The 25,439-nt window shown below is 36.8% G+C and overlaps 1 protein-coding gene across 3 annotated transcripts in view; it reads right to left on the bottom strand.

Annotated features, from left to right (window-relative positions):
- The window catches only part of AP3B1 (adaptor related protein complex 3 subunit beta 1), a 274,921-nt gene that overhangs the window by 203,592 nt on the left and 45,890 nt on the right, over positions 1-25,439 (bottom strand). For all 3 annotated transcript variants that reach the window (XM_073905296.1, XM_025892636.2, XM_073905297.1), the window contains exons 2-3: positions 14,428-14,503; positions 1,165-1,239 (exon numbers count right to left, since the gene is read on the bottom strand). In XM_073905296.1, the coding sequence (XP_073761397.1) occupies positions 1,165-1,239; positions 14,428-14,503 (151 nt within the window). The remainder of the gene's footprint in view (positions 1-1,164; positions 1,240-14,427; positions 14,504-25,439) is intronic.

The following is a 25,439-nucleotide window of genomic DNA, read 5'->3' as shown; positions in this document are numbered from 1 at the left end:
CGTCAAACTTTCCAGACTCAATAACAGAGCCAAGAACATTCCCCCCAGTTGATGTTCACAGTTGTCAGCAATGGGCAAAGAGGAAGCATGTGTGCTGGCATTTTCCTTCTCATGCTTGTATCACTACTTCTTACTGAGTGAACATATCCTCCAGACGATCACTACCACACTGGTGACAGTGAGCAGCATGACAGACATGGTCTTTCAATCCTCTTCCTTACTACCTTGTATTCTTTTAAAAACAAGCCATTTGCTCACGATCAACCTCTTAGCCCCTTCACTGAACTCTTCATCCTACTTATCTTACTCAATGGTTTCTACACTGGCTCTTATTTTTCTTTTGTACTCTATCAAAGGTCATTAGTCCATCTGACCCAACATTACCTTGGCCTCAAAGTTCTTTGAATTTCTGTTTCAAACACCACTTGCAAACCCACACAGAGACAAGTAATTGAAGGCTCACAATACATCCTGCTGTACAGAGGCAGGGTATACCAGAGCTAAAATGTCTCAAAAAGAACACTACATTTGGAGTGGTAATACTTGGGTTCAACCGCTGCCCTTATACTGCATGAACTTAGGTCTGTTTCACTGGACATGTGCTATCGTAAAATTAAGTCCCTAGAGCAGAATTTCAAGTAAACTGGTTTCTAAGAATACACAAGTTACCATCATTCACCCAGGTGAATTAATCTCAATTTACTTTTCACATTCTCTGTCCAAAAATCTAAATACTGTTTGTTTATTTAAGATTATGGACATCTTAATTATAACAAAAAATCTAGTGATACTTAAGGATCTTATGCTACATTTCAAAGTAACTGAAAAGTTACGATTCTTTACAACAAAAGGAATCATGAAGATTATGAATCAAAATAGCACCTCAAGGGGCACCTGGGTGGCTCAGCCAGTTGAGCGGTTGAGCATCAGACTCCTGGTTTCGGCTGGGGTCATGATCTTGGGATTGTGGGGTCAGCTACGCACTCCACACAGAGTCTGCCTAAGATTCTTTCCCCTCCTCCCCCTCTCTCCCTCCCCCTCTGCTCTTACCAACCCCAACCCCACCGGCTCAGTGTACATGTGTGCATGCTCTCTCTCTCTCTCTCTCTCTCTCTAAAATAAATAAAATAAAATCTTAAAAAAAAACAAAAACAAAAACAGTACCTCAATATTTTTACTGGCCACATTCTTCACAACAGCAGGGAACAGTTCAGATGCATTTTTCCCTTTTGCAATCATCTGAAGGATAAAAGGAGAGTATTAGAGGTGAAACCTTTTTTAAATTAGTCATTTGAAAATAAAACATAAATTCTACATACATTAAATATTTAGAAAATAGAATCAACAAATAAGCTATGGAATTAACAAGGCTTTTTGAGTTATCTTATTACTTATCTCAACTATCTGCATCAAAGAACCAATGACTTGTATATCAATATAAATACACAAATACACAGACAACATTAAACAAAAAATATATAGTAATTTAAGACCTATAACAAAATATCTACAGTAGTTTTCTCTGGCTAATGAGGGTATAAATACTTTTTAAATATTTATACTGTTCTTTCCCAGGTTCTTATATTAAAAGTATACTGCATTTGTAATGGAGGTGGGAGGGGTGGAATAAATGTTATTTTGAACAAGCTATTTCTCCCCTGGCTTTCTTTTCAAGGATTCCCCTACTTCTCCAATCGCTACTTTTCAAAGTTCCCTTCACCAAGTCCTCTTCTCTGCCCACTAAAGTTCTGTGCACCACCATCTTTTCAGGCTACACTATTCTACAATCTCTGAAACTCCTAACATTTCATTCACCTTCAGGACTTAATTCTCACCACTACGGGGATCAATTCCCCAAACTCTAGCCCTAACTCTGAGCCCCAGTTCCACTTCTATAATTGGACATCATTAGATGTCTCTCTCATCTCAAACTTGCTGTCTAAAACCAAACTTACTTCTCGTGATAAAATGGCATTCATGCTAGAACTTCCTATTTCCACCAATTTTCCCAGATACCAGAAACCACAGAACTTTCTTTCTTCTCAAATCTACAAAATAACTAGGTCCCATTGTGATTTCTCTGTACAATCACATTAATCCTTTCTCACTGTTACTATCCTGAACTATATCACTATCGCCTCATAAAGGACCTTTTCCAACAGTCTCCTGCCCCTGTCCATAATGTACATCACTGACAGTTTCACCCCTGACTGCCTAGGAATCCAAACTACTGGGCACCTGGGTGGCTCAGTTGGTTAAGCGTCCGCCTTCGGCCCAGGTCATAATCTCAAGGTCCCAGGATCGAGTCCTGCATCGGGCTCCCTGTTCAGCAGGGAGTCTGCTTCTCACTCTCCCTCTACCCCTCCCCCCGTTCATGCTCTCTCTCTCAAATAAACAAAAATCTTAAAAAAAAAAAAAAGAATTCAAACCATTTCACTTAATATTAAATGCCCTCACAGTTTGCAAGATCCCTTTTAAGCGCTTCAATCATTATTGTTCTACACAAATGCTATTATTAAAATAAACTGACCTACCACTGCCAGAACATTCTCTGGCTCCTCTATGCCTACACTCATATCACACCCCCAACTCAATTCTTTTTACTTTTCACGTTCCTCCCAAATTCTAATCACTCTCCCTTCCTAGAGTCATCTCCTAATACCTGGCCTACCATGTCATCCAATTCTAATTTCCTCTAGTATTTTTTAATCCACACTTTTCATTTGGAATTTTCTATGTGCTATGTTTTATTTCTATTTATTTTAGCTGTATGTCTACCTATATCTCCATTTCCTTTACTCTCATTCCCAGAATATATCTTTATGTCTATTAATAGTCAAGACTTTGATAGCTACAAAACAGTTTAAACTATAATTTTCTGGAAAGGGATTCTTTATGAATTAGACACTCTAGGAAACTACCTGAAAATTATGGAAACTATCAGTTTTATAAATTTATGACAAATATCTTACATTTTATAATGTTGAGCATTATAATCCCAGTTAGCAATTTCTCAATAAGACCCTTCTACAGGATAGTTTAAAAATACTCTAATACAAGCTAGTCTTTCCTATTCTATTTCCTTACCTGTCATATTATGATTTGAATATTTTGGTTTTTCTTTTTTTTAAAGATTGTTTATTTGAGAGAGAGCACAAGTGGGGAGAAGGGTAGAGGCAGAGGGAAAAGCAGACTCCCCCCTGCCCCCCAGAGCAGGGAGCCAGAAGCAGGGATCCCGGGACTCCAGGAATACAACCTACGCCGAAGGCAGACGCTTAACTGAATGAGCCACCCAGGCGCTCTGACTTGAGTATTCTGTAAACCTGTTTTACTGCAGCTGAAACATCTTTGTATGATTTTTACGCCTCCCTCAATTTCCTCGTCTGTAAAATAAGGAGACAGGGATCAAATGTTCTCTGGAGCCCACTGTCTCAGTTACTCAAGGGCTGCCTGAAGTCAGAGACCCTGTCCCATGGTACCCTACTCTGAGTATTCCCCCACTGTTCTACAGAACGCCATTCAAAAAAATGTTAACAGAGGACAGAAGAAAAAAGCCTATAGTCAAATTCATTTAACAAATATTTGCTGAGAGGGCACTACATGCCAGGGACTACTGCAGGCCTTGATGATACAACTGTGAACAGTGCATAATTCCTGCCCATTAGAGCTTACCTCCTAAAGGGGGTGAGGGACAATAAACAAACAAATATAGTATGTGAGATGGTAAAAGAGAGTACCGTGGGGAAAAAAGGACTGTATGAGAAACGGAAAGGGCTACGGTGGGAGCTGCCCTTTTGTTTACTGTGTTCCTAGTATATATTTCCCACCCTTATATTTTTAATCTATCTCTGTACGTCTTTATACTAAAAGTGGGTTTCGCCTTGGGGCGCCTGGGTGGCTTAGTCAGTTAAGCAACTACCTTGGGCTCAGATCGTGATCCCAGGGTCCTGGGATCAAGGACCACATCGGGCTCCCTGGTCAGCAGGGAATCTCTGCTTCTCTCTCTCTCTGCCCCTTCCCCCAACTAGTGCTCTCTATCGCTCTCTTTCTCCCTCTCTCTCAAATAATCTTAAAAAAAATAAAAGCGGGTTTCTCCTAGAGAATATATAGTTGCATCTTGATATTTTCATCTAATCTGACAATATCTTTTAGTTGTTGACTTTAGATTCACTCAAATTTAATGTAATTATTGAAGTGGTTAGATTCAGGTCTACAGTTTTATTACCTGTTTTCTGTTTACTGTCTGTGTTTTGTTTGTCTGACCACTGTCATTCCCCTTATTTGGGAGCATTTAAATATTATTTTAATTTTTATATTGATTTTTTGGCTGTATATTTTTGTTTAACTTTTAGTGGTTCTTCCTCTAGGGATTATTAGATAGATAGACAAATCAAGATACAGCAAACCTTTCACAGTCTACTTAGTGTTAATACTGAACCAGGTCAAATAAAATGTAGAAACCTTACAACCATATAGGCCCTTTTAATCCCACCTTCCTGCTAGCCTTTATATTATAGCTATAATATATACTATATCAATATCCATTTAAAACCTCTCAGTATAACCTAAGAAGAATAAAATTAGTCCTTTTATGCTTACCAAATACAGTAGACCCTTGACCAATGCAGGGTTTGCGGGCACCAACCCAGAGATTTGAATATCCACGTATAACTTTTGACTCCTCCCCCCAAATTAACTACTAATAGCTTACTACTGACTGGAAGCCCTATTGATAAGATAAACAGTTGATTAACATATATTTTACATGTTATATGTGTTATATACTGTATTCTTACAATAAAGCTAGAAAAAAATATTAAAACCATAAGAAAAATAATCATAAAGGGAAAATACATTTACAATACTATACTATAAAAATACATGTATAAGTGTACCCAAGCAATTCAAACCTCTGTTGTTCAGGTGCCACCTCTATTTTCTTTCAGTACTTTGAAGATGTTCCAGGGGTGCCTAGGTGGCTCAGTCAGATGGGCATCCGACTCTTCATTTCAGTTCAGATCATGATCTCAGGGTTGTGAGATCACTGAAAGTGTGCTTAAAATTCTCTCTCTCCCTCTCCCTCTGCCCCTCCCCTGCTCTCTTTCTCTCTTTCCCTCCCTCTCAATCAATCAATAAAATAAAGGTGTTCTATTGTCTTCTGGCTGCATGGTTTCTGATGAGAAATATGGAGTTATTCAAACCACTGGTCCTTGTATGTAATATACCATTTTTTCCCCAAGTACTTTCAAGATTATTTATTTTTGGTTTTCCACAGTTTAACTGCTATGTGTTTAGGCATGGTTTTCTTTGAGTTTATCCTGACTGGGGTATTCTGAACTTTTCAGCTACAAATTTATGTCATTCATTAATTTGGGTAGTTTCCAACCATTATTTCTTCAAGTATTTTTATTGCCCCAATCTCTTTCTCTTCTTTTGAACATATTTTTTAGATCTTTTGATATTATCCAACAAAACCCTGAGGCTATATTCATTTCTTTTTGTTTTAATCTGTTCTGCAAATTAATTTCTAATGATCTGTCTTCAACTTCTGGTTCTTTCTTCTGTTATATTCATTTTGCTATTGAATCAATCCAGGACATTTTTTATGTCAGATATGATAAAAAAAAAAAGATACCAGATTATTTCAGATATGACAGAAATTTCAACATATTTCTACATGATGTAGTTCATGTGAAATACTTTGGAAAAAAGCTACCCGTTAGTTTCTACCTGGATAATAAGTGGATATAGGAGACCCCCTTCCCTAGCATAACTTACCATCTAATCATAAATGGTCCTAATATTACCTACTACCGAAATATAAGACAAGAGAAATGTCTAGTCAAGTCCTTTATCCATTTTCAATTGGGTTTTTTTTTTAGATGTTGTGTTGTATGAGTTCTTTACATATACTGGATATTAATTCCTCTATGATGGGAGATGGTTTTTTATAGATTTCAAAATATTTTTTCCCATTCTGTGGGTTGCCTCATCAACTGCTGCATATGATGCACAAAGATTTTAATTTTGACACAGCCCAAGTTATCCATTTTTTTTGTTGCTTTTTCTTGAAACCTTTGACAAATCTAATGCCATGAAGTTGTTATCCTCCATAAGTTTTATAGTTTTAGCTCTTATATTTAAGTCTTTAATTCATTTTGCCTTTTTTATATATACAGATATATATAGATATATAGATATATATTATGAGGCAGAGGTCTAAATTCATTTTCTTGCAGGTGCATATCCAGATTCCCAACACCATCTGTTGAGGAATGTCCTTTCTTTTTTTTTTTTAAAGATTTTATTTATTTATTCATGAGAGACAGAGAGAGAGAGAGACAGAAGCAGAGGGAGAAGCAGGCTCCCCGCCGAGCAGGGAGCCCGATGCGGGACTCAATCCCAGGACCCTGGGATCCTGACCTGAGCCGAAGGCATATGCTTAACCGACTGAGCCACCCAGGTGTCCCGAGGAATATCCTTTCACCATTCAATGGTCTCTCACCCTTGTCAAAAATCATTTGATCATATATGGAAGGGTTTACTTCTGCATGCTCTATCAGGTATATATGTCTGTCTTTATGACACTACCACACTGTTTTGATTACTATAGCTTTGAATTAAGGTTTCAAATCAGGAAGTGTGAAACTTATAACTTCTTCAGGAATGTTTTGGCTATTCAGGATCCATATGAATCTTAGGATAGATTCTTCTGTTTTTGCAAATAACATCACTGGGAGTTTGATGGGAATTACACTGAATACATACTCACTTTGATACTGACAGCTTAAAAATATCAAGTCTTCCAGTCCCTGAATAAAGGATGTCTTTCCATTTACTTGTGTCTTCTCTAATTTCTTTCAGCAACGTTTTACAGTTTTCAAGGAATGAGTCTTTTGCCCCCTTGGTTTTATTCCTAGGAATGTAATACTTTTTGAAGCTTTATACTGTAAATGGCACTATTTTTGTAATTTCCTTCTTGGACTGTTCGTTGTTACTGTATAGATGCAACTAATTGTCTAATTGTTATGTGTTGATTTTTTTATGCTGCAACTTGGCTGAATTCGTTTATTTTAAAAATTTTTGGTAAAATATTTAGTTTTCTAAATATGAAATCATGTCGTCTGTGAACAAAGATAATTTTAGTTCTCCCTTTGCAATCTGGATGCCTTTTACTTCATTTTCTTGCCTAACTGCTCTGGCTAAAACTTCCAACCTATATTGAACAGAAGAGAAAAAGCAAGCATCCTTGTCTTTTTCCTTATTGAAGAAAAAAAGCTTTCAGTCTTTCACCACTGACTATAATGCCAGCTGTGGGTTTTTCATATATGGCCTTCAGCATTATGTTGGGTCAGTTTCCTTCTAGTCCTAGTCTGTTGAGGGTTTTATCATGAAAGATTATTAAATTTTGTCACATTCTGTTTCTCTATCAATTGAGATGATCATGTGGTTTTTTGCCCCTTCATTCTGTTAATGTGGTGTATTACAATGATTGACTTCCATATGTTGTTCATGTTCTTCTATAAATAATAATAATCTAGATCCAAAAATCCACATTAATTTTTAAAGTCAGGAAGAAAAAGAGGAGAAATTGTGCTTTTCTAAATTTTAATTGTCTTCATTTTTCACAATAGTAAAGATGGTTTATTTTTTAAAGTTCAAAACTTTCAATTTATAAATACTGGCTAATTTAAAAGGAAAGAAGGAAGGGGGAAGGAAAAAGGTCAGGGGGAAAGGAAAGGGTAAGGGATGGGAAAGGAGAAGCAAGAAAGACAGATCTTGCACAGTTTCAGACCCAAATGCAACTCTTAAAAATCAGCAACCAAGAATAAATGAGGAAAAAGAAAAAGAACTGATCCTTGATTTATATCCCAGAAAGTAATAGTGGAGCAAAACTGAGAGAAAACTCTTGGGTGTTGTATCACTACTAAAAACTCAGGCCTGCTTATGGAACTGGTCCTGATGACTATTAACATGGCAGAAAAATCTTGGCCCTTTAAGCAATTTCCAACCCAAAAACAACAAAAAGGTGCCAGCATCAGCCACAAGGTGAATCCTTTAAAGTATACCCACAACTGAAACATTTTTGTTGAAGGAAGGAAGAGAGGAATTAGCAATGCCCAGAAAGCTTTAAACTAAAATATTTATTATACAGTAACTGGAAACAGTAAAAATTACACATTATTAATTTCTTCTAAAATGGGCTTTCTCATTTTTCCAACAATAATGTACCATTTGTATTTGGCTTAAGATCTTTTAAAAAATATTTACAAAAACATCTGTAACTTGGAAACTACTTTTAATTTTCTTAGGGTTAATAATGTCCAACCAAATACCTTGGAACATGTATGACTATGAAATAAGATATAACAAAACTCTAGGAATTTTAAGAATCTCATCATGAGATTTGCTCATTATCCTGTAACTAGAAAGCCAAGAAAACTAATCTAAGTAAGACCTTCAACATCTAACACTTGCTAAAAGAAAATATATCAAAGATTCAATACACCGAAGATGTCGATATTCCATTCCTCCAAGGACTCCAGATAGTCAACTCAACAGTATTTTAGCTAAAAAGCTCATTACTAATTCACTATATGAAACAATACATTCCAAATTCTCCTTAGTCTGCCACATTTCACCAAGCCAAGATAAAACATGGGACATGTGCCATAAACATTAGACACATATTTTTCAGAAATATTAAAAAAAATAATGTATGAGTGCTTCAACTGAGTCCTGCTGTGTAATAAGTGACCACAAGATTTTGAAGTAGGCAGCTTTTCTCCCCTAAGGATGCTTTGGCACAGATGAGACTTCACTTAATATATGAAACATTGGAAACATGATTCTAAGTCTCAAGTATCACCAAAGAAAGATAATAAAATAAACTGTGACTATCATTATGGTTTCTCAATGTTAGATGTTGCTGAAAAGATTCTCTACTGAATCACAAGATTACCAACTATGAAAGATAGTCAGATATGCACTGCCAGCACTTCGCTATATTTTAGAAAATAATGTAGTAAAATACCCAACATTTAAAATTTTGGCAGATTAAATTCAGAAATCTTTAAATGACGAAAAGACCTGAAAACTACTCTGCAATTGTATAAAGTGATAAGAACCCATTTTCAGGGCTCATGAAATATAAATTATAAAGAGATTTTTAAATTTAAAACTTACATTAAGAAAATACAAGAAATTTTGAAGCCAATATAAAATTCTGACTGACTGACCTCCAGGAAGCTACTTCTAGCCAAAAGATGTTTTGAAATGATACACACAGGGGCACCTGGGTGGCTCAGTCGGTTAAGCGTCTGCCTTTAGCTCAGGTCATGAACCCGGGGTCCTGGGATCAAGCCCCGCATCGGGCTCCCTGCTCAGCGGGAAGCCTGCTTCTCCCTCTCCCACTCCCCCTGCTTGTGTTCCCTCTCTCGCTGTCTCTCTCTCTCTGTCAAATAAATAAATAAAATCTTAAAAAAAAAAAGAAATTGATACACACACACACAAACAGAGAATTTTCTAAATGATTTTAAAAGCTTCCACATAGAAATATGGTACTACTTAGAAATCAAATTAAAAACTGGACAAAAGTAAAGGTGAACGAATGATTGATTTAACAGCTCACTGAAAAAATTTCAAGTAAAATAACTATTAGTTACTTAATAAAAGGGGGAATTAGAAAAGAATAATTGCTCACTGAAAATTAAAATATATCATTCAATAAATAGCATTCAAAAACACAAAGTATTTAAAGTATTAACAAAATAATACAACTTAAAATTTAATACTAAAAGCTATAATATAATACACTGTTGAGAGAAGTTAAAGATGATCTAAACAAGTGAAGAAATAGAATCATGATCATGGGTCCTAAGGCAAAATACTGCTAAAATGTTAATTCTCCCAAAATTGATCTATTATAGAGTTAATGCAATTCCAACATAGAGCCCAGTAGGCTTTTTCTACATATAAAAAAATGAGTTAAAAATATTTGAAAATAAAATATAAATCTCTCATAACTTCTCGACGCAATTATCTATCCAGAAAATCGAAGCACGGGAAACTAAAAAACTGTTAGAGATAAGAAGAGAGTTCACTGAGGAGGCCAAATACAGAGCACAGAAAAGTCATTTGTTTTCCTATATACCATTAATAATTAATGTTAAAAATATAATGAAGGGGACCATTCATAATGGCCATCAAGATTTAAAAATACACAGAAATGAATCTAACAAGGAATGCACAAGATCTCTATGATAAAAACTACAAAACATAAATATAATGCTACTGAAAGGGAAAGAGGGAAGAAAGCAAGAAGGGAATATATTAATTCCATATTATCCTAATCAAAGTTCAAAAACAATTTTTAACAGAACTTGAGAATTTGGTTCTAAAATTTATCTAGAAGATGAAACTTTTACTTTTTATGCCTCAATATTATTTGAAAATTTACATATACATTTACATCACTGCTTCTCCCTCTGACCCTCTTCCCTCTCATGCTTTCTATCTCTCATTCTCTCTCTCTCTCAAATAAATAAAATCTTAAAAAAAAAAACATTGTGTACATTTATAATGAGGTATTACTTCAAGCCTCTTATTATAACTATCACAAGAAGACAAGAGATAACAAGGGATGGCAAGGATGTAGAGAAAAGGGAATCCTTTCTACTGTTGGTGGCAATGTAAATTGGTACAGCCACCATGGAAAACAGTATGGAGGCTGCTCAAAAAAATTACAAATAGAACTACCATATGATTCAGCAATCCCATTTCTGGGTACATATCCAAAGGAAATAAAATCACTATCTCAAAGAGGTATCTATGCTCCCATGTTCATTGCAGCATTATTCACAGTAGCCAAGATACAGAAACAACCCAAGAATCTGTCAACAGATAAATGGATAAAGGTGATACAGATATTAGATACAATGGAATATTATTCAGCCATGAGAAAGGAATCCTGCCATTTGTGACAAAATGGATAGATCCTGAGGGTATTATACAAAGTGAAAGAGTAATTTTTAATTACCGATCATTTTCCTAGAGTTAAAAAACCAAATTCGAAATTTACCTTTATACAAACTTTTTTTTTTTTTTAAAGATTTTGTTTGTTTATTTGACAGAGAGAGACAGAAAGACTGAGTGCACAAGCAGGGAGAGCTGCAGAAAGAGAAGCAGAAGCAGGCTCCCCACTGAGCAGAGAGTCCGACATGGGGCTTGATCCCAGGACCCTGGGATCATGACCTGACCTGAAGGCAGACGCTTAGCTGACTGAGCCACTCAGACGCCCCTTTAAACAAACTTTTTAATGAGAGACAGTCTATAAGTACTAGGCATATATGGCTATATTTATATTTCTTTTTTTTTACATTTCTTTATGATACATTTATACCTAAATTACATTTTTGATAGTCCAGATTATGAGAATATTAAATTTTTATTTATCAGTTTGAAAGAGGAATTGTAAAAATTACCAAATACCACATTTTCAGATTTAGGAATTTCCACAGAATCCTCAGATTTAGTGAAATGATTCACCTACAAGGAATGTTTTAAAAGCCAAAATTTAATGAAATTAAGAGCAGTGCTTGCTTTATATGGTAGTGAGGTATTGCAAAGCAATCCTGATAATCAATTATAAATCTTGCAATGAATCTGTGACTTTTAAAAATTTTGTAAAAATATTAACTCTCTTACTGTCAGTTATAAGTGTATAGGAAACTGAAAAATAGTAAAACTAGCATTTATTTAGTACCCAATAATTTAGAACATTAGAAACATTGGAAATTAACTTAGCAAGAGTAGTCAGAATGGGCTTGCCTATTCTCACCAAGTAAGACACAGAGCAAGCATCTTTTCTATCTTTAGTAAATTACCAAACTCCTATCCAAGTTTGGATCACTTTCTAATATTTAATCCTTGGTACTTGCTTTTTTTTAAAAAAAGATTTTATTTATTTATTTGAGAGAGAGATAGAATGAGAGAGTACGAGGGGGGGGGAGGGTCAGAGGGAGAAGCAGACTCCCTGCTTGCAGGGAGCCCGATGTGGGAATCAATCCTGGCACTCTAGAATCATGACCTGAGCCAAAGGCAGTCGCTTAAACAACCGAGCCACCCAGGTGCCCCATAATCCCTGGTACTTTCAGTATTATAAATTATTTCCCACAGTTCCTTTAATGTGAAGTTTTTTTGGCACCATTTCTTCCTCTGGCATATCTTCATCCTTTTCATCACAACCATTTCCTTTATTTATGTTGAAAAGCTCACCTTTACTACATTCTTCCAGCTACATAATTAGAGTCTCTCAAAAAATGGCTGTGTCACCATTTCCACAGTTGGCTATTTCTCTATAACTCCATTTACATCATACCTGATTTTCATTTCCAGTGTTACCACTTTTTTTTTGAAGATTTTATTTATTTGTCAGAGAGAGAGCACAAGCAGGGGGACCAGCAGGCAGAGGGAGAAGCAGGCTCTCCGCTGAGCAAGGAGCCCCATGCAGGACTTGATCCCAGGACCCTGGGATCATGACCTGAGCTGAAGGTAGATGCTGAACTGACTATGCCACCCAGGTGTCCCAAATATTATCACTTTTTATTTCTTTGCTGCATTTTCATCTTTGTTGACCAACAGCTCTCTCATTATCCATTTTTGTAAAATGTTAAGTGGGTTTCTCACTGGGAAGCAAGGAGGGAACACAACTATATGTTTTGCTGTCTGTACATATACCAAGTAATGTACACAGTGACAAATCAATAAAAGACTTTGAAAGAAGTGACATGACTGGTCAATGATCATGATGCATATTTGTTATCTATATAGTGAGTTGTGAATTCAAGAGTTACTGGTGAAGTTTGTACATTATGCAATTACTATGTTAATATGCCCTGGTAACTGAAATTTGAAACATGTTGTTGTGGGATTGGTATTATTTAACTAAACTGTGTTAACTGAAATCTGTGTGTTATCAAAGCCATGCAAAGCAAGAACTACCTGTCCATAAATGTAATTATTTATACAGCTTAACATTAACAACTGAAAAATTCATAAAGAATCTTGAACATGTCCCCTATCATAACCAAATGACATAAACCGGAATGTAAGAATCAAATAACCTGCAGGTGTTCTACAGATAGAGTTAGTCCTTAACTTTTATAAATCTGATTTTCATAACAAGCCACCCTTAAATGAACATACTGATACCCAAAATCATCTTTCATAAATGGGATTTGAATTTAATATACTAAGAAAAGAAAGGAGATTTCAAACTCTCATATGATGGCATTTCCTGCTGGAAAACAGTATTATTTCAGTTGTATTGTCATCTTATTATAAGAGTTTATTTGTGCAATTATTACAAATATATTACATTTTGACATTATATAAAAATATGTGACAGATAAAATCAGCAATGGTGGTGATAAACAGTACAGTAGCAATGAGAAAGACAGGTTTTGTGAATTTAATTCCACTGAGAAAAAATCAAAACTCTTTAGCATTAGACAGTCACCGAATTAAACAGTGTTTTCACTCTGAATGTAAAAAAAAAAAATCAAATGCAAAAAAAACCCCTTGAGTGCATACAATACAAACTGCGAAAATATTCTATTAAAAATTTCATATATAATTAGGAGTTGCATTATATTTTTAGCTCTCTAACAAATGACTCCTCTAATAACTTTCAGTCAATTGTTTGAATTTTACATTACAACTGAAAACTGGTGAATGTTCTTGCATTTACTAATATTCATTAGAACTTCTAGGATACGGGGCATCTGAGTGCCTCAATCGGTTAAGCGTCTGCCTTCGGCTCGGGCCCTGATCTCAGGGTCCTGGGATCAAGCCCCACGTTGGGCTCCCTGCTCAGCAGGGAGTCTGCTCCTCCCTCTCCCTCTGCCCCCACCCCTGCTTGTGCGCTCTCTCTCTCAAATAAATAAAATAAAATAAAATAAGAACTTCTATGACACTAAATTGAATAAAGCATTGGTATTGGTAGCAAGGGAATTTGAAACACAGAAGAATGCTCACAATTTTTAGGCCATTAAATGACACAAGAAAATCCTTCAGCTAATCTACAATCCCTCTATGTCAGAAGTCAAAATATTGTTGTATATAATCCTATTTTGTCTTCAAAATGATTAGTTCTTTCTATCTCAGAGGAGAAATATCTTGATATTAGAGATAGGGAAATTAGAACACAGAAAAGATGGAATTAAAACTCAAGTTCTGAAAACAAAAACAAAACTCAAGTATCTGAATTGTTATACTCCAAACTTCTTCCAAAACATTTTAGACAGGAAATATTAATATAAAGGGAAATGAGATGTTTGATTTGATACTTAATATATTATTTAACACATATTTAATATAATCACTACATGTCCCTTTTCCAAAATTGAAATGATCTATTTTACCTACCCCAACAATCCGTTTCATAGCATCCAATTTAGCAGAATCTTTGTTGCTCTCCAACATTTGTTTTAGATCTTCATTCCTATATATAAAAAAAGAAAAAAATTCCATATTTCTATTTTTTACATTATATAGCTACTAAAATATTTCTTAAAAATTAGAAATAATGATGACTATTAGAAAACTGTATTCTTATATGTAATTAAATATATATTTTTCATCTACTCTACAAATATCGAAGTGCTACGTTGTAATGAAGCCCATCAATCATACAAAATTATAAAATTGTACCTCACTTCTGGGCAAAATATCTATGTGAACATAGGAATAAAGACTGTTTCATCTCAAAATTTCCTCTGCATAATCATGAAAAAAAAAGAAAAATCCTTGAATCACCAATAAAATATTTTCATAAGCCAAAAAGTAAGAATTTTCTTTTCTCAAGAAAGAACACTCATTAAAGAAAGACTGTCACTCACACCATTCCTTTTTAATCCCTACCTCTCCTCCACCCCCCCCAAAAAAAAGAACATAAACATGAAGGGAAACCCCCAGTGATATTCCCTAATCAAACAATTATGTGAAGGCAATTTGAACACTTAAATGAGAAGATAAGGTGATGAACCAGAGCAGTAAGTAATAAGGATGAAAACGTAGGAAAGACACAAGAGCTACCTAGAAGTTGAAATCAGTGGGATGCAGTGACTGTGAAGAATGAGATTGGGGCACTCAGTAAGGATACCCTGTGTTTCCAATTTGGATTGACCAAGCAGATGACGATGCTACCATGTAAGATAAAATAGACATTGACTATTTTCCAAAGTTAATTGTTATATAAACATCCTTAAAAGAGAGTGCAGAACAAAAACTATCAATGCCTTACACAGAAGAACCGAGAAAAAGAAAAACGTAAGAACTATCCCCCAACAAATTTTTTTTTAAGATTTTATTTATTTATTTGACAGACAGAAAGAGAGAGAGAGCACAAGTAGGGGAAGCAGCAGGAACAGGAAGAGAGAAGCAGACTCCCCAATGAGGAAGGAGCCAAACGCTGGGCAGAGGTGAAGGCAGATGCTTAACTGACTGAGGCACCCAGGTGCCCCCTCCCAACAAATTATTTTGTTCATAACTGATCTGCCCCTATTCTAAGTGAACCTTCTTCCAGCATATTCACAAATTCCCCCTAGCAAAAATGTGTAATTTGCAATCTCTAATCATTTTTCCTTCAACATGGAAGGACAGATTTTTAAAACAGTTATATAGCTAGACGAAGAGTTCTCAGACTTGACAACTAAAGTACAGTCCATAAAAGGGAATGCTGATAAACTGGATCTCATCAAAATTTAAAACTCTTGCTCCCCATTAAGAGGAAAAAAAAATAGAGACTGGCAGAAAATATCTGTAACCATACTGCACATAGATGATAAAGGACTAATATCCAGAATGTATTTCAAACTTCAAAATTCAACAGTTAACAAAAAAATTCAATTAGAAAAGGGACAAAGACATTGCTGTGGATTGAACTGTGTTTCCTCAAGCCCCAAGGTGACTTTACTAGGGCCTTTAAAGAGATCAGTAAGGTTAAATAAAGGTCATAAGGGTAGAGCTCTAATCCAGTAAAACTGGTGTCCTAAGAAGAGAGAGAGACATCATTGGTGCACACCCACAAAGAAAAGGCCATGTGAGGACACAGCAAGGAGACAATCAAATGTAAGCCAAGCAGTGAGGCCTCAAGAGTAATCAAATTGGGAATTCCAGTCTCCTGGAAGAACTGTGAGAAACTGTGAGAAATAAATTGCTGTTGTTTAAACCACACAGTCTGTGGTATTTTGTTATGGCAGCCATAACAAACCAATAGATTTTGGTACCCAGAAATGGAATGCTGCTATAACACCTAAAAATGTGAAAGTGGCTTTGGAAGTAAGTAATGGATAAAGGCTGGAAGAGTTTGGAGGTGCATATTAAAAAAAAAAAAAAAACCTACACTGCCTTGAAGAGAGTGTTAGTAGGAATATGGATGTTAAAGGTGATTATGATAAGATCTCCAATGGAAATGAGCATGTTATTAGAAATTGGAGGAAAGGCAACCCTTGTTATAAAGCGGCAAGAACTTGTCTCCTAATTTTCTTCTAGTGTTCTATGGAAAGTGGAAGTTAAAAGTGATGAACTTGGATATTTAGCTGACAAGATTTCTAAGCAAAGTATTAAAGGCACAGCCTGGTTTCTCCTTGTTTCTTATGATAAAAATGAGAAAGATAAGTTGAAGGAACTGTTAAGCAAAAAAGAACTAGAACTTGGAAGATTTGGAAAATTTTCAGCCTATCCATATTGCAAAATACAAGAACTCATCATCAGACCTTTTTCAAAAGTGTGGCTAGAAAAGTATTTCACCAAGAGATCATGGGTGTCAATTCAGGAATATAATCAGATGTCACAGCAGAAGCCAGAAAGATGGGATTATACAACAGAGACACTGCCATTTTGTAGTAAAAGGGAGAGAAGTAACAAAATAAAGGAAATCTGTCAGACATTTGGATTCTACAGGACAGGACAGCATGAGGATGCAGAAAGATGGCAGCCACCTGTAAGCCAAGGAGAGAGTCCTAAGGAGAAACCAAACCTGCCTTCAGTCTGATTGTAGACTTCCAGCCTCTAGAACGGTGAGAAATAAATTTCTGTTAATCAAGCCACCCATTCTGTGGCATTCTCTTATGGCAGCCCTAGCAAACCAAAATAGACATCAACAAACAATTCACTGAAGGAGATACACAAATGGCAAAAAGCATATGAAAAGATAATCAATTTCATTAGCTATTAAGGAAATACAAATTAAAACCACAGCAAGATATAACTACACATATATCAGAATGGCTCTCATCTAAAATAAAAAAATAATTTTAGAGTGGCTCAGCTGGTTAAGCACCAACTCTTTATTTTGGCTCAGCTGGTTAAGCACCAACTCTTATTTCAGCTCAGGTCATGATCTCAGGATCATGAGATCGAGCCCTGTGCTGCGCTCTGTGCTGGGCGTGCAGCCTGCTTAAGATTCTCTCTCCCTCTCCTTCTGCCCCTCCACCCACTCTCACGTGCTCTCTCTCTTGAAAGAAAGAAAAAAAAAAAGGAAAAAAGTTAAATTTTAAAATAGTAACAACACCTAACGATATTGAGGAAAGAGAGGAACTGGATCACTCATATACTGCCGGTGGAAATTTAAAAGGTTACAGCCACTCTGGCATTTTGGAAGTTTTATAGAACTAAACCTGTAATGTCCATACAACCAAGTAATTTCACCCTTGGGTATCTATCTCTGGAAAATGAAAACTGATACACAAAAACCTGTATACAGGTATTCATAGCAGCTTTTATTCCTATTAGCCAAAACGGAAACAACCCAGATGTCCATCAATGGATGAATGGTTCAACAAACTGTGGTATATCCATAGCATGGAATACCACTCAGCAGGGAAGATAAAACTATTGATATATAAGACAACTATGATTAATCTCCACAGAAATATGCTGAGTGAAAAAAGTTAATTCTAAAAGGCTATGTATCGGGGTGCCTGGGTGGCTCAGTCATTAAGTGTCTGCCTTTGGCTCAGGTCATGATCCCAGGGTCCTGGGATTGAGCCCCGCATCGGGCTCCCTGCTCACTGGGAAGTCTGCTTCTCCCTCTCCCACTCCCCCTGCTTGTGTTCCCTCACTCGCTGTCTCTCTGTCAAATAAGTAAATAAAATCTTAAAAAAAAAAAGTAAAATAAAAGGTTATATACTGTATTATTTCATTTATATAAAATTCGTGAAATAACAAAACTATATATACGGAGAAAAATCAGTGGCTGCTGCACCTTAAGATCAAGAAAGGGAAAGGTGGACATAAAAGGGCAACACGAGATGGAACTTATGTATCTTTACTGTTGTGATGACTATACACGACACAAAACAGAAGAGAGGACACACACACAAGTAAGTACAAGTAAAACCGGTGAATCTGGATGAGATTGGTAGATTGTATCAATGTCAACATCCTGCTGTGATATTATATTACAGTTTATCATTGAAGAAAACTGGGTAAAGGGTACATAGCATAATAGCATATCTTTGTATTATTTCTTAAAACAGCATATGAATCTATAATTACTCCAAAGTCTAAAGTTTAATCTAAAAAACCAGTTATATAAAAATTATGACTCATTTATAAAAAAACAAAGAAGCCAGTCAAAAATGGATGGTTAAAAAAAAAGAATGGTCAAGGGGTGCCTGGCTGGTTCAGTGGGTGGAACATATGGCTCTTGATCTCGGAATTGTTAAGTTCAAGCCCCACCTTGGTTGGAAAGATTATTTAAAAATAAAATCTTAACCAAAAAAAAATGGTCAAAATACATGAAGACATTTCACAAAATATCAGGAATGCCAGTAAGCATATTAAAAACCACTTAAGATTATTACTTATCAAGTAAATGCATATTAAATGAGATATCATTACACATCCATTAGAATAGCTGAAATTAAGGAGACTGACAATAACAAATGTTGCCAAGGCTCTGGAGAAAGAGAACTCTCACATATTGTTGGTGGGAATATAAAAAAAAAAAAATACTTTGGAAAACTGGGTGAGTCTTACAAATTTAAACTTAATAAGCCCACCATGTGACCCAGTCAATTCCACTCCCCAGGGAAATAAAAACATATTTCCACATAACAACTTAGATTACCATTCATGGCAGCTTTATTCATAATAATAAAAAACTGGAAAAAATATAAATATCCATTAGTAAAATGTGATTTAGCCAAACACTAGAGTACTACCCAACAATGAAAACAAATTAATTACTGATATATGCAACACAGTGGATGAATTCTCAAAATCATGATTTTGAGTGAAAGAAGTCAGACACAGGGCGCCTGGGTGGCTCAGTCGTTAAGTATCTGCCTTCGGCTCAGGTCATGATCCCAGGGTCCTGGGATTGAGCTCCACATCGGGCTCCCTGCTCAGCCGGAAGCCTGTGTCTCCCTCTCCCAATCCCCCTGCTTGTGTTCCCGCTCTCGCTGTCTCTCTCTCTGTCAAATAAATAAATAAAATCTTAAAAAAAAAAGAAAGAAAGAAAGAAAGAAAGAAGTCAGACACAAAACAGCATGATTTAATTCATTTAAACTTATAGAAAAGGCAAACTAATCAAGACTGAAAGCAGATCAGTGGTACCCTGGGGCCATGGGGTAGAGGGAGAAATGGAGAGCAAAGGAACATAAGAAATTTTTATTCCATAAGATGATGGAAATGTTCTGTATCTTCTTAACTGTGGTGGTGATTTCACTGGTACATACATCTATCAAAACATCTAATTACAATCTTTAGGTGGATAATTTATTATATGCAAATTATGCCTCTATAAAGCTGATATTTAAAACATTCATAATGTTTTATTCATATGTGTGAATAAGATGCTGAGTTCTCCAAAAGAAGACCAAAACAAATACATCTACTTCTGAGAAAAACATTATGAGGGATCAGATAAGCCACCACTTTACATACTTAGAAATCAGGATATTACATTTAAGCTTCATTCATGCTTACTCAAGAATTTAAATCACTAAATATTGTATTTTAGCACATTAAAGCAAAATCCTCCTAAAGAAACTAACAGGAAACTAAGACTGGATTATTACAAATTGTAATTACTTAGAAGAGTTATTACTTTATAATTAGCAACCTTTCATACTTTTCACAACAAACTGTAGAAAAAAGGAAAAATTTACACCACATGGCTACTTCATGAAACAGTTCAATCACCAAGAAGTATGAGAAACCCTTGCATCTCAGCTTAGGCCTAAGAGTAGACCAGAAAATCTCTAACTACACAGAGACAGCCCTGACATAAAACTACTAACTTTAGTTTTTGCACACCCTAAAAATTTAAGCTTAATGTAGGCAGTAAGCACTTAACAAGAATGAATGATCGGGCGCCTGGGTGGCTCAGTTGGTTAAGCGACTGCCTTCGGCTCAGGTCATGATCCCGGAATCCTAGGATCGAGTCCCACATGAGGCTCCCGGCTCAGCACAGAGCCTGCTTCTCCCTCTGACCCTTTCCCCTCTCATACTGTTTCTCTCTCTCTCTATCAAATAAATAAATAAATCTTTAAAAAAAAGAAATGAATGATCACGGGGGGGGGTGGCAGAACAAGATGGCGGAGGAGTGGGAGACCTGGATTTCGTCTGGTCTCAGGAATTCAGCTGAATAGGGATCAAACCATTCTGAACACCTACGAACTCAACAGGAGATCGAACAGGAGAGTAGCAACAACTCTCTGAACAGAGAAGCAACCACTTACTGAAAGGTAGGACGTGCGGAGAACTGAATCCGAGGTGATATTTGGGAAGATAGACGGCAGGGGAGGGGGCCTCCGTCAGCCGCTTCTGGCAAGTGATAGAGCCTCGGAGCACAAAATCGGAACTTTTAGAAGTTGGCTCTGCTGAGGGACATCGCTCCAGTGGCTAATCGGGGGGTAGAACCCTCGTGGTCACAGAAAGACCAGGGGTGCCTGAGTGCAGCAGAGCTCCCAGGTATTGGAGCAGGGAAGCCGGCTGCAGAGACGGAGCTGAGGCGCGGGCTCACGGCTCAGGGTTGCCATAAACTGTGATCCGCGGCCCAGTCGGGCCACTGCTCCTCCAGCAGGGACCCAACAAGCGGCAGAGCAGGGGAGACTCCACTTCCTCCCCGGGGAGGAGCGGCGCGGGAGCGCACCGCAGGGATCTGCTGGGTTTGGAGACTCCACACGGGGTCAGGTGCCAGAGACAGAAACGCTCGGTCACAGGCCGGGTGAGCACGTAGTGCGGCCGGAGACCAGGGAGACGGGAGTGACTGCTTTTCTCTGAGGGCGCGCTGAGGAGTGGGGCCCCGAGTTCTCAACTCCTCCGAGTGGAGATTGGGAGGCCACCATTTTCATCCTGGTCCTCCAAAGCTGTACCAGAGTTTGCAGGGAACAAAAGCTCCTGAGAGCAAACCCGAGCAGGTTGCTTAGCCTGGACCGACAAGGGTGGGGCAATTCCACCTCCGGCAAAGACATTTGGGAACCACGGCAACAGGCCCCTCCCCCAGAAGATCAGCAAGAACAGCCAGCAAGCCAAGACCAAGTTTACCGATCAAGGAGAACGGGAGAATTCCAGCACTAGGGGAACACTGCACATAGAATTCATGGCTTTTTATTACCATGATTCATTAGTTTTTCAAAGTTAATTTTTTTAACTTTTTTTTTTATTTTTCTTTTTCCCTTTTTCAACCAACATCTTATCAATCCCCTTTTTAAAAAAAAACATTTTTTATTTTTCATTTTTAGAGTCATATTTTATCCCTGTAGCTACCCTTATTTTTGGCACATATACATAAGTTGTTCTCTCTTTAAAATTTTGAGATACAGTTTCTTCTAACAGATCAAAATATACCCTAAATCACTAGTGTATGGCTTTGTTCTAGTCTCCTGCCTGATCACATTCTCTCCCTTTTTTTTTAAATCATCTTCTTTCTTTTTTCAAAGAACTTCTTGTCGTATCAATTCCTTTTATAAAATCTTTTATAATTTTCATCTTTACAGTCATCTTCCATCCCTTCATTGTATCAACCCTTATTTTGTACATATATAAGTCTTTCTTCCTTTAAAATTTTAGGAGGCACTTTTTTCTAACAGACCAAAATACGCCCAAAATCTAGTGTGTGGCACTGATCTATGCACTAGCCTGATCATATTTGATCATATATGGGTTTTTTTTGTATTGTTCTGTTTTTGTTTTTATCTTTTTCTTTTTGTTTTTTTTTCTTTCTTTCTTTTCTCTTTCTTTCCCTTTCTTTTCCCCTGGTTTCAGGTCTTTTCTGATTTGTATACAGTATATTTGCTGGGGATGTTGTTAACCTGTTACCATTTTGTTCTCTCATTCATCTATTCTCCTCTGGACAAAATGACAAGACGAAAAAAATCACCTCAGCAAAAAGAACAAGAGATAGTACCGTCAGCCAGGGACCTACTCAATACGGACATTAGTTCGATGTCGGACCTAGAGTTCAGAATCATGACTTTAAAGATACTAGCGGGCTTGAAAAAAGCATGGAAGTTATTAGAGAAACCCTTTCTGGAGAAATAAAAGAACTAAAATCTAACCAAGTCGAAATCAAAAAGGCTATTAATGAGGTGCAATAAAAAATGGGGGCACTAACTGCTAGGATAAATGAGGCAGAAGAGAGAATCAGTGATATAGAAGACCAAATGATGGAAAATAAAGAGGCTGAGAAAAAGAGAAACAACTACAGGATCACGAGGGCAGAATTCGAGAGATAAGTGATACGGTAAGAGGAAACAACATTAGAATAATTGGGATCCCAGAAGAAGAAGAAAGAGAGAGAGGGGCAGAAGGTATATCGGAGCAAATAATAGCACAGAACTTCCCTAATGTGAGGAAGGAAACAGGCATCAAAATCCAGGAGGCAGAGAACCCCTCTCAAAATCAATAAAAATAGGTCAACACCCCAACATCTAATAGTAAAACTTACGAGTCTCAGAGACAAAGAGAAAATCCTGAAAGCAGCTCGAGAGAAAAGATATGTAACCTACAAAGGTAGAAACATTAGACTGGCAACAGACCTATCCACAGAGACCTGGCAGGCCAGAAAGGACTGGCATGATATCTTCAGAGCACTAAAGGAGAAAAATATGCAGCCAAGAATACTATATCCAGCTAGGCTCTCATTGAAAATTGAAGGAGAGATAAAAAGCTTCAAGGACAAACAAAAACGAAAGGAATTTGCAAACACGAAACCAGCCCTCCAAGAAATATTGAAAGGGGTCCTCTAAGCAAAGAGAGAGCCTAGCAGCAACACAGATCAGAAAGGAACAGAGACAATATACAATAACAGTCACCTTACAGGCAATACAATGGCACTAAATTCATACCTTTCAATAGTGACCCTGAATGTAAATGGGCTAAATGCCCCAATCAAAAGACACAGGCTATCGGATTGGATTAAAAAACAAGACCCATCAATATGCTGTCTGCAAGAGACTCATTTTAGACCCAAAGACACCCCCAGATTGAAAGTGAGGGGGTGGAAAACCATTTACCATGCTAATGGACACCAAAAGAAAGCTGGGGTGGCAATCCTTATATCAGACAAATTAGATTTTAAAACAAAGACTGTAATAAGAGATGAGGAAGGACACTATATCCTACTTAAAGGGTCTATCCAACAAGAAGATCTAACAATTGTAAATATCTATGCCCCGAACATGGGAGCAGCCAATTATATAAGGCAATTAATAACAAAAGCAAAGAAACACATTGACAACAATACAATAATAGTGGGGGACTTTAACACCCCCCTGACTGAAATGGACAGATCATCTAAGCAAAAGATCAACAAGGAAATAAAGACTTTAAATGACACACTGGACCAAATGGACTTCACAGACATATTCAGAACATTCCATCCCAAAGCAACGGAATACACATTCTTCTCTAGTGCCCATGGAACATTCTCCAGAACTGATCACATCCTAGGTCACAAATCAGGTCTCAATTGGTACCAAAAGATTGGGATCATTCCCTGCATATTTTCAGACCACAATGCTTTGAAACTAGAACTCAATCACAAGAGGAAAGTCGGAAAGAACTCAAATACATGGAGGCTAAAGAGCATCCTACTAAAGAATGAATGGGTCAACCAAGAAATTAAAGAAGAATTAAAAAAATTCATGGAAACCAATGAAAATGAAAACACAACTGTTCAAAATCTTTGGGATACAGCAAAGGCAGTCCTGAGAGGAAAGTATATAGCAATACAAGCCTTTCTCAAGAAACAAGAAAGGTCTCAAATACACAACCTAACCCTACACCTAAAGGAGCTGGAGAAAGAACAGCAAATAAAGCCTAAACCCAGCAGGAGAAGAGAAATCATAAAGACCAGAGCAGAAATCAATGAACTAGAAACCAAAAGAACAGTAGAACAGATCAACGAAACTAGGAGCTGGTTCTTTGAAAGAATTAACAAGATTGATAAACCCCTGGCCAGACTGATCAAAAAGAAAAGAGAAATGACCCAAATCAACAAAATCATGAATGAAAGAGGAGAGATCACAACCAACACCAAAGAAATACAAACAATTATAAGAACATATTATGAGCAACTCTATGCCAGCAAATTAGATAACCTGGAAGAAATGGGTCCATTCCTAGAGATGTATCAACTACCAAAATTGAACCAGGAAGAAACAGAAAACCTGAACAGACCTATAACCACTAAGGAAATTGAAACAGTCATCAAAAATCTCCCAAGAAACAAAAGCCCAGGGCCAGATGGCTTCCCAGGGGAATTCTATCAGACATTTCAAGAAGAATTGATACCTATTCTCCTGAAACTGTTCCAAAAAATAGAAATGGAAGGGAAACTTCCAAACTCATTTTATGAGGCCAGCATTACCTTGATCCCAAAACCAGACAAAGACTCCATCAAAAAAGAGAATTACAGACCAATATCCTTGATGAACATGGATGCAAAAATTCTCACCAAAATACTAGCCATTAGAATCCAACAGTACATTAAAAGGATTATTCACCATGACCAAGTGGGATTTATCCCTGGGCTGCAAGTTTGGTTCAACATCCGCAAATCAATCAACGTGATACAATACATTAACAAAAGAAAGAACAAGAATCATATGATCCTCTCTATAGATGCAGAAAAGGCATTTGACAAAGTACAACATCCTTTCTTGATCAAAACTCTTCAGGTATAGGGATAGAGGGTACATACCTCAATATCATAAAAGCCATCTATGAAAAACCTACAGCGAATATCATTCTCAATGGGGAAAAGCTGAGAGCTTTTCCCCTAAGGTCAGGAATGTGGCAGGGATGTCCACTCACCACTGCTATTCAACATAGTATTAGAAGTCCTAGCCACAGCAATCAGACAACAAAAAGAAATCAAAGGCATCCAAATCGGCAAAGAGGAAGTCAAACTCTCACTCTTTGCA

The sequence above is a fragment of the Callorhinus ursinus genome, unplaced genomic scaffold, assembly GCF_003265705.2.
Source record: "Callorhinus ursinus isolate GAN/ISIS: 27379988/994484 unplaced genomic scaffold, GSC_fseal_2.0 scaffold23, whole genome shotgun sequence".
Classification (NCBI taxonomy): Eukaryota; Metazoa; Chordata; class Mammalia; order Carnivora; family Otariidae; genus Callorhinus; species Callorhinus ursinus.
This window is presented reverse-complemented; position numbering and strand designations above follow the sequence as displayed.